Source organism: Apteryx rowi, unplaced genomic scaffold (assembly GCF_003343035.1).
Source record: "Apteryx rowi isolate R43461 unplaced genomic scaffold, aptRow1 scaffold_13, whole genome shotgun sequence".
Classification (NCBI taxonomy): Eukaryota; Metazoa; Chordata; class Aves; order Apterygiformes; family Apterygidae; genus Apteryx; species Apteryx rowi.
Genome location: NW_020447530.1, coordinates 3,931,598 through 3,944,330, shown reverse-complemented (window position 1 = coordinate 3,944,330; position 12,733 = coordinate 3,931,598). Strand labels below are relative to the sequence as shown.

The 12,733-nt window shown below is 38.1% G+C and overlaps 1 protein-coding gene across 3 annotated transcripts; it reads right to left on the bottom strand.

The window, feature by feature from the left end:
• Positions 1-508: 508 nt before the first annotated feature.
• STYX (serine/threonine/tyrosine interacting protein) lies at positions 509-12,240 on the bottom strand. 3 transcript variants are annotated; one of them, XM_026056175.1, is made up of 12 exons: positions 11,082-12,240; positions 10,361-10,517; positions 8,950-8,982; positions 7,959-8,012; positions 6,727-6,824; positions 5,945-6,005; positions 4,242-4,278; positions 3,695-3,734; positions 3,562-3,612; positions 2,876-2,948; positions 1,786-1,879; positions 509-1,018 (listed from the first exon to the last, which is right to left on the bottom strand). In XM_026056175.1, exons 2-12 carry the CDS (start codon positions 10,466-10,468, stop codon positions 945-947), a joined length of 723 nt encoding a protein of 240 aa, XP_025911960.1. In that variant the 5' UTR covers positions 10,469-10,517; positions 11,082-12,240; the 3' UTR covers positions 509-944. The 3 variants fall into 3 exon arrangements, with proteins under 3 accessions (XP_025911960.1, XP_025911959.1, XP_025911961.1); XM_026056174.1 differs by lacking the exon at positions 11,082-12,240 and having other exon boundaries at positions 10,361-10,796; XM_026056176.1 differs by lacking the exons at positions 10,361-10,517; positions 11,082-12,240 and adding an exon at positions 10,242-10,316.
• Positions 12,241-12,733: the final 493 nt, after the last annotated feature.

The following is a 12,733-nucleotide window of genomic DNA, read 5'->3' as shown; positions in this document are numbered from 1 at the left end:
CTAACCCCATTTTTACCTCCAATGATGCAAATGCTGTCTTACATTAGGAACTACTTTTTCAATACCAGTTTGAAGACACAATATTCTAGTAGACAGCTGGACCATACTGGCTTGTTTAACTAACTTCTTAAATCATCTGACACCTAATTTATCAAACAGCTTTTTAATGCTGGCTGAAAGATTTCAGTCTTAACATATGTTAAATTGGTAGCTGCCTTCTGTTTTAATTTAGTGCATGACTATTTTATTAAGTAATTAATCAGTACTCTGCTAAAGTAAATTAATTTGCATAAAAGAGGTAGAGCTTCTTAGAACAGTATTTTCCTCTTAAATTGGCCTCAGAATGTCAGTCTCAAAATAATTCAGTATATAATGAGGTTTTCTAACATGGTAGAGAATTAATACTAATCAAACCACTGCTGTTGTGCAATTGTCAGCAGTAGTGCCTAGTGCAGTTTGTAAAGTCACATTTCTAAGAGCATGGTCATAATATACACTGAGAACAAAGTGAATTTTAGCAAACTTTTTCTTTACTAAAGTCTCTTGTTATAAATTACACAAATAACTTTATAAACAAATCCCCCCAGCTTGCATTTTGTTTAAAGTAATAACTTTATATCATACAAATAAAGAAATTTCAAGTATGAAAAGTGCATTATTGCAATAATACCTCTTTGCAAGTCCAAAAATCTTGGTTTAGAATAAAACTGTAAAGTGTAAAAAAGGAGTAAAACAATCAGTGCCATCTATTCATTCAAGAAGTCCAACATCTTAAAAATGTTGCTTAGTGTGTTGTAGAGGCAGACTTACATCTGAAAGCAACATGTAATTGAAAAGAAGCTGTGTGTGTGTGTTCATCATTTTGCATTATTAGTTCTTTTTCCCTAGTTTTCTTCACCTTTCTTGGCAGGAATTGTCAATACAAATGGTGGTGTCCTCAGATATCATCCATTCTGTGCTGCTGCCACTTGCATGGTTCCAAGTTCTTCATCCTCCTCATGCATTCGCTTTAAACTTCCTACAAAAGGAAAAACGAAGAAGAAAACACCTGAAAATATCAGCTATAATAAGCAGCAGCTGCGAGAAGAGCTACAGGGCAGTTTTTGTTGCACTCTTCTTCCAGGGATTCTACCTTTTTAAAACATTCAACTTTGGGGACAGGATTTTTCCCAGCCAGTTGCTGACAGCACACTTCTCTCCTGCACTTCTCCATAAGGAAAAGAAATTTCTTAGTACCCACCTATTTTACTGACCCCTTCACATCTCCCCCCAGACTCCATTTTCACTCGCCTTTAGTAGGGGTTGCTACTGGTACGCTTGTTTTACAAGTGGTCACAGTAACATTTTCTACATGCCCTAATCCCCTTCCTACTTGTTTAGGCGCCCAGCAGAACCTTCTTGCAGAGCAACTGCCTTGATTTTAAGCAGCCAGTGTTCATAACAGAATTGCTGTCCTCACAGCCCATGCCTCTGGATTCCTGCAGAGAACTCGAGACTTTTGAAGGACAGGAAGAGGCACGGCTCTTCTACAGCATACCATGGAAATGCAGGAAACAGCACAGGGAAGTACACATGGGGGAGAACTGAACATTTAAGTAATCCACTCTGAAGTCTGAAAAGTTTGGACACTAACCAAAGCCATTTCCTTGGCAAAACTTTGAGATTTGTTGCTACCACTGGAGGTTTACTTATGGAGTGAGAAAAACCATCTGATAAGACCAGGTTCAGCTACTTCCTTTTTCAAGGAGACAGGCAGTATCACACAAGAGAAAAGTGGCTTCTTACCTGTAGTACCAGGTGGAACAGAGAGCGATCTCTCCAACTGCAGTGGTGACATCATCTGGATGGTTAATTTTGCTAGATAGATGGCTTCATATTCCTGAAAAAGTTTGGTGATAAATATTGCTATTAGCTTGGTACAGTACTTTGTAAGGAGAAAAAAGGACTAATTCAGAGAATTCGCTAGGACAGATCAGAGGGTATCCTACAGGAAAGCACAGATTAGAAAGAAGTAGGTTCTTCACTATTCTGACATGAACAACAAAGCGTCAGGAGGGCAGAGCGGAAGAAAACAAAGGCTAACAAGAAACGGCTTTAAGGAAGAGTCAACTTTCATTAAAAAATTATGTCAGAATGTTTAGAGAACTCATTGTTGTTCCCAGCAGGAAACTCAAGCAGTAAAAACAAACCAAATGGTTTCAATGCAGCAACTTCAGGGATTTGTTACAACGACAAACTGCACATAGTCTTGAAGCTGCGTTCTACTGACACGTCACACATTCAGAACTACAAACTCCTCCTCAAAAGGAGATGTTTTAAAAAAACCAAACAAACAAAAAAAAACAACCACACAAACCCACACACCTCAGGAGGAGATTCCAATCATCCTACCACCAGCCAACTAAGTAATACATTAGAGACAYTGCAAATCTGTTTCAGCACACTAACCTCAAATTTCCCCACCATTCACCCAATAGACTCATGAAATATGGTGATAAAGCAACTTCATGACATTTTGCTTTTTCAGACCTATGAATTTTATCATCATCTATGAACTCAACTGCCAAGAAGCATCTCAGATGCACACAACAGCCACTTTGAGGTTTCCTTAGCTGCCAACTGAACTATTTCAGAGCCTCTTACCACCACGCAAAACAGGATTTTCATTTCTTCTCCATTCCTGGATTTCCTTTTCTAAAGCTCAAGTCTAATGAACTAAAATACACACTCTTCTTCCTCCCAACCTCTACCATAACTCCTGAAATTTGAAGCATCTTTTTACAACATACATTAAGCCTGAGTAGAAATGGCTGGTTTGTAGCAAGATGATTCAAATGGCTTTTGTGTTATGACCAGGAAAAAAAAAAATAGTCACCTGAAGTTGATGGACAAATCCAGCATTAGGATTAATACAGAATCTTCTTTCTTGAACATAAGTAAACGCATCCCTTAAGAAAACAGGCAGAGAGAAAATACTTCAGTGGAAAACAGACTGTGACAAGTCTCTATGGTTTCATGAGTCTTTCTTCTGATTATCAGTTCTTAGAAAATATACAACCTTTGAGAGCTCCCTGGAACTGGTCTGTATAACAAACTGGGGAAAACAGGAATTAGTAGCTGTAACATACTCTTTGCCCGCCCCCACCTGCAATCCTCAGCTTGCTGGCCTGCTTCCAACACATTACTTACAACAACCTCTTGGGGCCTCTGCTCTACAGAGTTTTACAGCAAGGCATCAATCTATCTAGGCCAGCATCCTGTTTCCACTAGCAGCGGGTACTTGCTTCTTCAAGAAAGGGTGCAAACAAACCTGTGCTAGAAAAATGGAAAAATCTGCCTCGTGGAAAGCATTCACTCAATCTCAGTAGGTAACAACTGGCTTATGCAAAAATATGGCAGTGTTTACATTCTCTCCAAAATTATTTACTTAAACCACTCAAATTTAAAAGTTGGTACCTACAGATGGATCAGGCTTCTTATCTGTTAAATGTACTCTTAMTTCAGCCTTTTCATACAAACGGTTAACTACATGATCATGCAGCGTCCACACTCTCTTCTTACCTGTACTTCACCCCAAAYGTTTCCATTATGTATGCAATAACTAAGGCAGCACTGAAAAGAAACAGAAAAAAAAATAGAAAAAATATATTCCCATGGTTTCAAAAATAAAAAAGCAAAAAGCATAGTTTCCTACCTTCTAGAAATCCCTGCATTTCCATGGACAAGAACTTTTCCTGAGGAGAAAAAAAAGCTACTTGTGTAGACTGGAAAAAAAGTCTTTAAGTTTCTCCTTCTTACGAACAGCTATGCAATATCAACTTTCTGAAGAATACTAGGTGCGTTTTATACTTCACTCTGGATTACTAACTCAATTCTGTCCATTACTGCCCTGGGATACAGAAGCACRGATTCCTGCTCCTCTAAGGATTTTGAGCAACAAAATCTGTATTCCTAGGACCGCAATGCAGATTTACATCCCTGCATTAGAGAAGGGGCAGAACTCAGGCACAGATCATAGTTAAAGTGAAAAAAGGTGGACAAAGATTTTTGTTATCCAGTTTGAAGGAAAAGGAGAGAACACTTCGCTCTCAACTTGTTTAATATAGTTCAATTCAACCAAAATAAACACCCAAATTTAAGAAGATTTCATATTTAAGAACATCTAATACATACCACTAAATTTTTAAAGATTTAACAACACTATATTAGTAGATGAAGGAAAAAAGTAAATCTGATTTTACCTCCACTTTGTAAACTTCCATCAATAAATTCTTTAGTCTAAAAAGAAAAAAAAATTACAGGACTCAGTTTCAGAAAATTCTAGATGTTACTACCACTTGCATTTAAATTTGGTAGAATTTTTATAACGGTCTCCATATAAAGTGACAATAACTCACTTTGTTTTTACAGCCTTGGACATCATTTCTACTGTACATTTAGATTTCTTGTGTACTTCTAACTATGCATAAAATTGTCAGGGAGAAGTAGAGTGAAGCCAGATGTGTTTAATTTCCAAAACGCATAAAGATCTGCTCTGTGTGTTATTTACAATCCTAACAYGACCAGTTATGACACTATAATAAAAACAACCTCCAAACATCTTTGCCTAACAGCTTGGGAGGGGGGCAAGGAGAAGGGGCGAAGAGCACCAACACCAATACGGTCCGGGCCACAGCACAGATAACAGTCTTCCTAAATCTTCCCAAAAGTTCTCCAAGGACATTTTCAGTTATAGAAATAGGTCTAATCAATCTATAAAATGAGACATGTTCAAGTGAGCTCTCTGGAATACTGCCAGGTATTGATGGACCAAATCCTGCTGGATCTTTCCTGTTTTCAGCTGCTTCTTTCAAATACCTAGACATTACAGCACAGAAGAGTCTTGGTAGACACAGAAGTGGTTGGAAATATAGAATCTCTCCTTGTAGAGAGAGAGGTAAGAAAAAAACAACCAAGAAAAAGAAACTCAATGTCTGGAGTCATTGGTAAGAAAGTTGATGCTGATGGTAGGACAACCATCAGACGTAACAACACAAGTAAATGGAAAAAAACTCATAACAGAGTAGCACATGTAGAAGAGACAATTATGTTAGTGTTGAAACAGCTGATCAGACGAACAGCAAAAGCTAGATACTTTTTTTTGTAGGGAAAACTCAGTCCAGGCTCTTAAAAATACACCAACACAGAGCTACTACCATGTTAGTAACTGCAAGACTTGCAAAGGATGTTGTTCAGTCAAAAGGCTTTATACTTCAGGGAGCAGAAGAGGTATGAATTCATCAACTAATTTGCCTTTCCCTTCTGTAAAACCACAATCACCTCCGATATATACAGTGAGGTCAGAAAAGTTTTTTTGGCTTTTTTGGGTGGKGGAAGGAACAAAATGCTTGAGCTCTGTTGCAAACTAACCTAAAATAAAAGGTACAAAAGCCATAGCTCAAAACTAAGGGCTTATTCCGTTTCCAAATTTCAGTATGTAATGGGTGCTATTTAAGTTAAAATAACTTTAAGTCCTCTACAGTAAACACATGCTTCCAGACGCTGTAAAACTTAAATTCCATCAACTAGTTTCCATTTTCCATTGGGGGAAGGGAAAATAAGGTCTCCTACAGGCCAAGGGGTTTCAAAATAACTGGCATTCTCCCATGACCTTTATTTAATCAGAAAATACTGAGTGCTCAGAAATTAAAAAAAAKAAAAAAGAAAAAAGAGACAATAATACACCACTCTCAGACAATTTATAACTCCTTTCTGTAGGTATAGAAAGTGAGGCAGAGCTGAGATAACCCACCCCATTACTTAGCAGGTGTACAGCAGGGCTGAGAACTCCTAAGGTGCCTCAGCTTGGGCATCCCAGATTTGAAACTTCCTACCTGTCAGTTCAGAAAAATCTTACTGGACAACTTCACTCCCAACCCGTTCACATTAATGCATAAATACTTACCATAGGGAAAAATCGTATTATATTTTCCACTGGATTATCTGCAATGTCCAAGACTAAATACCTGCAACGAAAACAATTACTATGAGTACACGACACTGAAGGTTGCCACCACATCTACCTGTGCAGGTGATTCAGTCCTGCTACAGCACTCAAGCCTGAATAAGGAAGTCAACACTGCCCACGTGGCTTCACTTTCCAGCGTGAGCTCCACAACTACGGCAAGCAAGCCACCTCCTGAGCTGCGATGAAGGGAAGCAAGCGAGGAAGTAAGCGAGGGTATTCTCCAATACCCCTAACAAGAATGCAGAAGAAATTCAGAGGTGCTATGCTACAGCACTCACCTGTGTTTGAAAGTAATATATTATATCCTCACGTCCTCAACATCAATATGTAAATATGGGCAAGTATTGTTTTCTGGGGACTTTCTGGCAGCTTTTTCAGAGGTACGCATTTTCTGACCGAGTTAGTGCCAAGTGCTTTTAACTATTAACAGGACAAACTGTACTCAGAACTAACAATTTAATGAGTGAAGACTGTAAACTAAAGGATATTTCTCATTTGTGGACCTGCTCATGTCCAGACTTTAGCAGGATGAACATACTTTATGGTTTGGATTCAAGAGTCTTTTCAATACCTTTTTTTTTTTCCCAAACAATTTGACAATTTTGACATGAAAATATTTGGGAAGAACACCAGCAAAAAAATCTTGTTAACACAAAACAAGGCTTTTAAAAGGAAGACATTCMTTGTTTACAGTTTTGAATGTTATGTTCATTTCTTACCTAAATAACTGTTGGAAGTTCGGTTTAATAAAATTTGCTTCAATGTTTTGCCGTATGCATATTACATGGGTTATTCCATGTTTCTGAAGTATAGGTAGCTGGGGAGGAAAAAAAAAAGTCAGGTTTAACTATAGAATCCACTTAATTACAGAATAATAAAAAGAAAAGCTATACTTAAACATACAACAGGATTAGATGAAGTCCTCAAGGAAAATTAGGACTATTTTTCTGATATTCAAAGCATAGCATGAAAAATTATTTTGTCTTTCAAAAAAGACAAAACACAACCATTAGGAGTTACAAGAAAAAACATTCCTAACAACGATAAAAAGAACATGCAACAAAGATGACATTTAGCAAGCTTGTTTGTCTCTGCCCACATTTCAGTTCTCCTGGAATTGCAAGTTCCGACTTGTTGTAGTAATTTTCAGCTAGCATTGGATTCTTGCTGGAATCACACCACTGAAGGTCAGATCATTTAAACTGTGATGTAGACTTGCATATACAACCTTTTTCTTTGCATCTACAGTAAAGCACTGCTATTTACCTTATTTTACTACACAGATGTAACTTTCCAGCTTTGATTTACCTTGAAACACTTTTACTAAATGAAACAGATTGCCTGCACCAGTAATGTTCAAACCTCAGATGTTTATTTTTTCTAAGAAAAATTCTTTAAGATTAACTATAAAATTCAGAATGTTAATACAAAAACTCCAAAACATAAATGCTYGCTGCAGCGAGCAAAGTCACTTCAAACCCACAATTTTTTTTGGTTTGCAAGTAAAAGGTAAAGCCGACCAGCTCGAGCGTGTGCGTGCGCGCGTGTATCTTCTCAAGCCACAATACAAACAATCAGGGCTCTTTTTTATTTTTTCCTAAAGTAACTCTCTAGCTCGCATGATTGTTAAGAAAAAGTCTCAAGTGTCAACTGCCCCAACATGCAATTGAGGGATGGGGTAGTTCAGACCCTCTGGAAAGAGGAAGGCATAGATACCTGGCCTAGTCAGATTATCCTTCAGGCTAAAGGAACCATCCCATAGAGGCACAATATATTACTTTGATTGAAATGGAATATGAAAGATGCTAGAGRATTGTATTAGTTGACAAATTACAGATATCGAGATATATGCATATGCTTGAATATATTCCCCACAGTAACAAATCGCCACAGCAAAGTGTCCTTATGAGAGACTATTCTGAAAAAAAATAAAATAAAAAAAAAATCATACCTTGCTTTTCATAGCTGAAGAATATGGGCCTAAAAATAACCCAGGTAAAATTTCCTAGAGCGTGGAAAAAARCAGACATTTAATACCAACTCAAAATTATTTCAAATAATACATTGCACTCAACCCAAACTATGGCTATGGAAACAAGTAATCTACAYGTTAGTGAGAGACATGATATTGAGTGTCATTTATAACAGGGTAAGGGAAAATTGGTTTGGCAGAATAAAAGAAACATGATCTTTGTGTAGGAGATCTTCTTTTGGAATAGAAATTAAGTCCTTTCTTTGGATTAAGCTCAGGTTAGATCGCCACACCTTACTYGGCCTCAGGACAAACGTGGGCTTCAAGGGAACTCGTTACCTGATACACATGCAGCAAGTCTGCTGGCTTTACACTACTAGTAGAAAAATACTCATTTTTAACCAGTTATCTCCCCATCATTAAAATCAGGAACATCTAAAGAACTTATCCTGAGCAAAAAATTTAGCTGATATGATATGAAAGTTTTAGTTCAGGGCTCCTACTTGAGAACACCTAACCAGATTTAAGTCAAAAAGCAAAGCTCCAATATATTTTAGGGACCATCTCATAACGTATTTGGGGGATTCTGCGGGAAAAGGACAAGATTCGCCAAATGCTCTTTTTTTTTGGTGCTTGCACAGAGATCCATGCATGCCTCCATTCTAGCTGGCAACCCTCTCCCCTCCCCACCGAAACCCCTCGCTATACAAAGTTCCCCATGAACACAGGCGATCGGCATGAAGCTGCCGTCACRGGAACTACGCTCATCCGTACGCGAGGCATGTCTGAGAACAACTAAACTTCTATCCTTCCTCCTCTGGAGAGYCGTATCTCCTCCACAGCGATGCCTGATATTTTACATCTGAAGTCTGATTTGGACACCAGCTCTTTTGCGGGGCAGTTTTATTTTTCTTACTGAATGCACCACTGGGTTTTTTGCTCAAATGAAAAAAACGGAAGTGTGCCATACCTGCATCTCTCTCCTCATGGGATAGGTCCAATCCTTAAAATAAAGTAAAATAAATAAATATATATGCRCACACAGGGAAAGTCAAATCCAGAGAAAGATCCACATGCACCTGTTCTATAAAAGCATCAAAAATCCATTTTCTGCAGATTGTACAAGCTACCTTACCATTTAACAGGCACATTGCTTACGCTTATTATGAACTCTCCACCTAGATAYCAGTAACACTGAAGCGCAAGGCAGCTTAGTCTGTTTTGAAAGCCAATGTGCAAAACACCGAAGTATTTCAAGCATCAGTGAGGAAGCTTGTGCAGAATAGCCAGTATGTTGTAAATTCACATATCAGCTTTCTGCTTAGAAACTTTCCTCTGGAGATAAATAAAAAGAGGAAAGTAACAAAATTTAAAACATTCTATATTAGCCATGGAGGCAAAAAATGACTTTTGAGTGTGATGAAAAAGACAGTTGCAAGAAAGAGACAGTTGCAAGATAGCAAGGATAGCAAGTAATTCCCTTAAAATCCACACGATCGCACTTCATATACTTAAACTGAGTTTATTTTGAATAGTCAGGACTTAGCTTTAAAAGGTATGGAAATTTAAGTTCTATATTAACACAATATCAATTTAATTCCAGGACAAGCCATAAAATTCACATTGCCACTTTTCTGCATCTGAGATGATTACACTGGGAAGGATCCCTGTACAGTAAACACACACTTGTTTTCAACCAAAAAGCACATAATATCCCTTATCAGTTAATTTACATCTAGCATATCACACACCGCCACAGGACCAAAGTCTGAGGGTTCACCACTCAGAAAATGCCAGTTTTATGACTATTTACTACCATCCACTCAATTTTTCAAAACAGTCCAGAATAAATGGCAGGACCAGTGGTTTCATCCCTGGCTCCACTTTACAGAGCTGCCAAAGCTAAACCAAGAAATCTTTAGGCAGATTCTATTCCTGTCCTTCCTTCTTTACAACTCCCACTATCCTCTATTAACAGGCTCTTATTCATTCTTTGACCCTCACATAYGAAGGAGTTTTATCCGAGATCACAGTTACCAGCTTGAAGAAAAAAAAAAGAAAAAGCTGAAATCATCAAACATATCAGATTAAAYGGGCTGCACACATATAGCTCCTTTATTTACGTAACTTTGCTGATTGCTCCTCCAATGACACACTGGTGGCTCAGGGGAAAAAAAAAAAAAAAAGCTTTGCCTTATGTTACTCTTGCTGATGTTCCCGTCTCCTCAAAACTATGGGAAAGTTAAACCCTAAATATCCCACCTCTGAAGCGAGGCCACAGTTACACTCRGAAAGATCCAGGCTCTCAAACTGCAGCATCATCAGTCTGAGCACCGGCGGCCGTACTCCTAGTATCAATTTCACATTAACCCCCTTTTTACCGAGAGGCACAAAAAGAAATCCAGTGCTTCCCCCAGACACAGACACACACGGGTCCTCGGCAAGCTCCGTCTGACTCCTGGTACTGGAATTAGGAAGGATTTTAGCATCAGTGAAGTTACTCTGGAAACCACTTGAATTGAATCTGGGACAGCATTTCTGAGAAAGCAAACAAACATTGAGCCATTCAAAACAATTCTTTGAATACTACRGGAAAAGTAGCACAAACGGGGAAAYAAAGCCCACTYAAATGGTSTTTGTTAAGCACACTGAGAGGTAACTAAGTTATCTGTGCGGGTTCCAACTGCAMTAATCAAAAGTTATTGGTAATAGACGGCAAAAATCCTGTGACGAAACGACGATACTTAAGGAACTGCATCCCTTGAAGGGTGACGTAAGAGTGTTTTAGCTTAATCCTGTTGTCCCTCTGTTTATACAAAAATATAATTTACTCCACAAAAGGCAAGAAAATCCCAGTTTTGTCCAAATATAAAAACAATATTACAAGGAATAAAYGCTGAAAAGCTGAAGCTGTACTCCAGAAGTACACAAGTGCTTAACTAGATTTATTACTCTATTTATATACGTGTAGAATTTACAGAGTCTTAATCTGGAACTTAATGAAAACACACAAATTCATCGGTGCTTTGGTCAAGGGGACTTAACAATACATTTAAAATATTCCTTTCAATTGCAGTATAAGCAGGAAATTGGGTTACTCACAACAGCTGTAAGCTGTGCAGGATAAGTAGGCAAGAATTTAGCAGTACACAGTCCAAAGGAAAACCAAACCAAAAAAAACAGATGCCACAGATGTTCTGATTAAGAAGAAAGGTCAACGTTAGCTCCAGACATTAGTCTTCAATGATCTTCAAGAAGCTAAAAGGTACAGTCTCCAACGGGATTTACTCTGCAAAACAAATATCTGAGACGATGTCTCAGATCGAATGTTTTCTTCATGCAAGTACACAAACGGATGAAAGAACGATTCTGGTGATCTCCTGACAGCCCTTCAAGGCTTTTAAAATTAATAATGCAATTTTATTCAAATGTTATGCAAAATTATGTGGAAAAAAAAGCCATTAACATAGCTTGAACCCAAGCAGAGGTCTCATTTTAAGGAATGCATCCATCAACCATGTTTTCTACACTGTCTGAAGCACCCAGCAATCAAATAACAACAGAAAGTTTTACCTTTTATCAGGCCAAATACAGGAATTTTGCTAAGAAAACAAGTGATGACATTAGAGCTGGATACAGTAGCGGCACTACTCACCGCAAAGTATTTGGAAGGTTCTACCGAGCTAAGTGACAATTCACTGAAGAAGTAATCTCCAGTAGTCATAAAGCATAAAAGCAAAGAGAAAGAACACAAAAAACCTTTAAAGAGAATCCGCTAACCTCTGACAGATTTTCTCAAACTACACTGGGATTCACTAATGGAGAAGTTTAAAAGATACCTCAGCTGTTTTGCTAAGTGCGTTCACAACATGCATCCGCTGTTGTGTTCACACAAATTAAATGCCAGGGATGATCTAGGCATTTCAACTGCTGTCTCTGTATCGAGCGATTAGCATGAGAAAAGGCAATGAAGTGTGTTTCAAAGCTCTCTCCTCCTCACCTACAGTTAATCTCTAGGTGAAACAAGCTGAAGACACCAAGGTACAATAGGCTACCGCAAGTTCTGAGATCTTTTCTACACTCCAGAGAAGATAATATGCAACACTACTATATCCAAACTACAAGTACATCATCAACAAGAGTTACTTTGACAACAGTTATGTTTATTTTGTTTATATTTTCCCATGGCTGCACCTGTTCTTCTAACAAAGAACAGTATAATGGCAAAAATCTAGACATTCTACACTGACATGTAGATAGGCACGTTCATTCGGACTATTTCTAAAAAAAAAAAAAAAAGGGACCTTGGCTAGGACTTCTGTAACATGAAGGTTTTTTTATTTGTTTTTAACAGCCCCAGCATTGAGGTTTGTCTATGCTCAAGATCTGCAAGTAAGCAAAGACCATGGTTTCAAACAYAGCACCACAATCTACCTTTTGCAATCTGCATGTCTTCACTAGATGGTATACAGTCAAGTGGATACACGTGACATCCCTTAACTGGTTCATAACTGACAGCTCAGGTTTAAAGACCCATCTGATTTTCACATATACAATGTACATCTCAGTCAGCCTTTGTTGAAGCTCAGCTTTAGTTGAGAGGCAATCCACAGTAATGTGCCTTCATTATTATGGCTAAACTCCCACTGCCTTATTAGTAGAGCTTGCAAGCCACAGGCTACCCTAGATGAAGGGAGAAGCTCTCAAAAATACCGGGGAGGGGAAAAAAAAAAGTAGTAAAATGAGTCAAATCA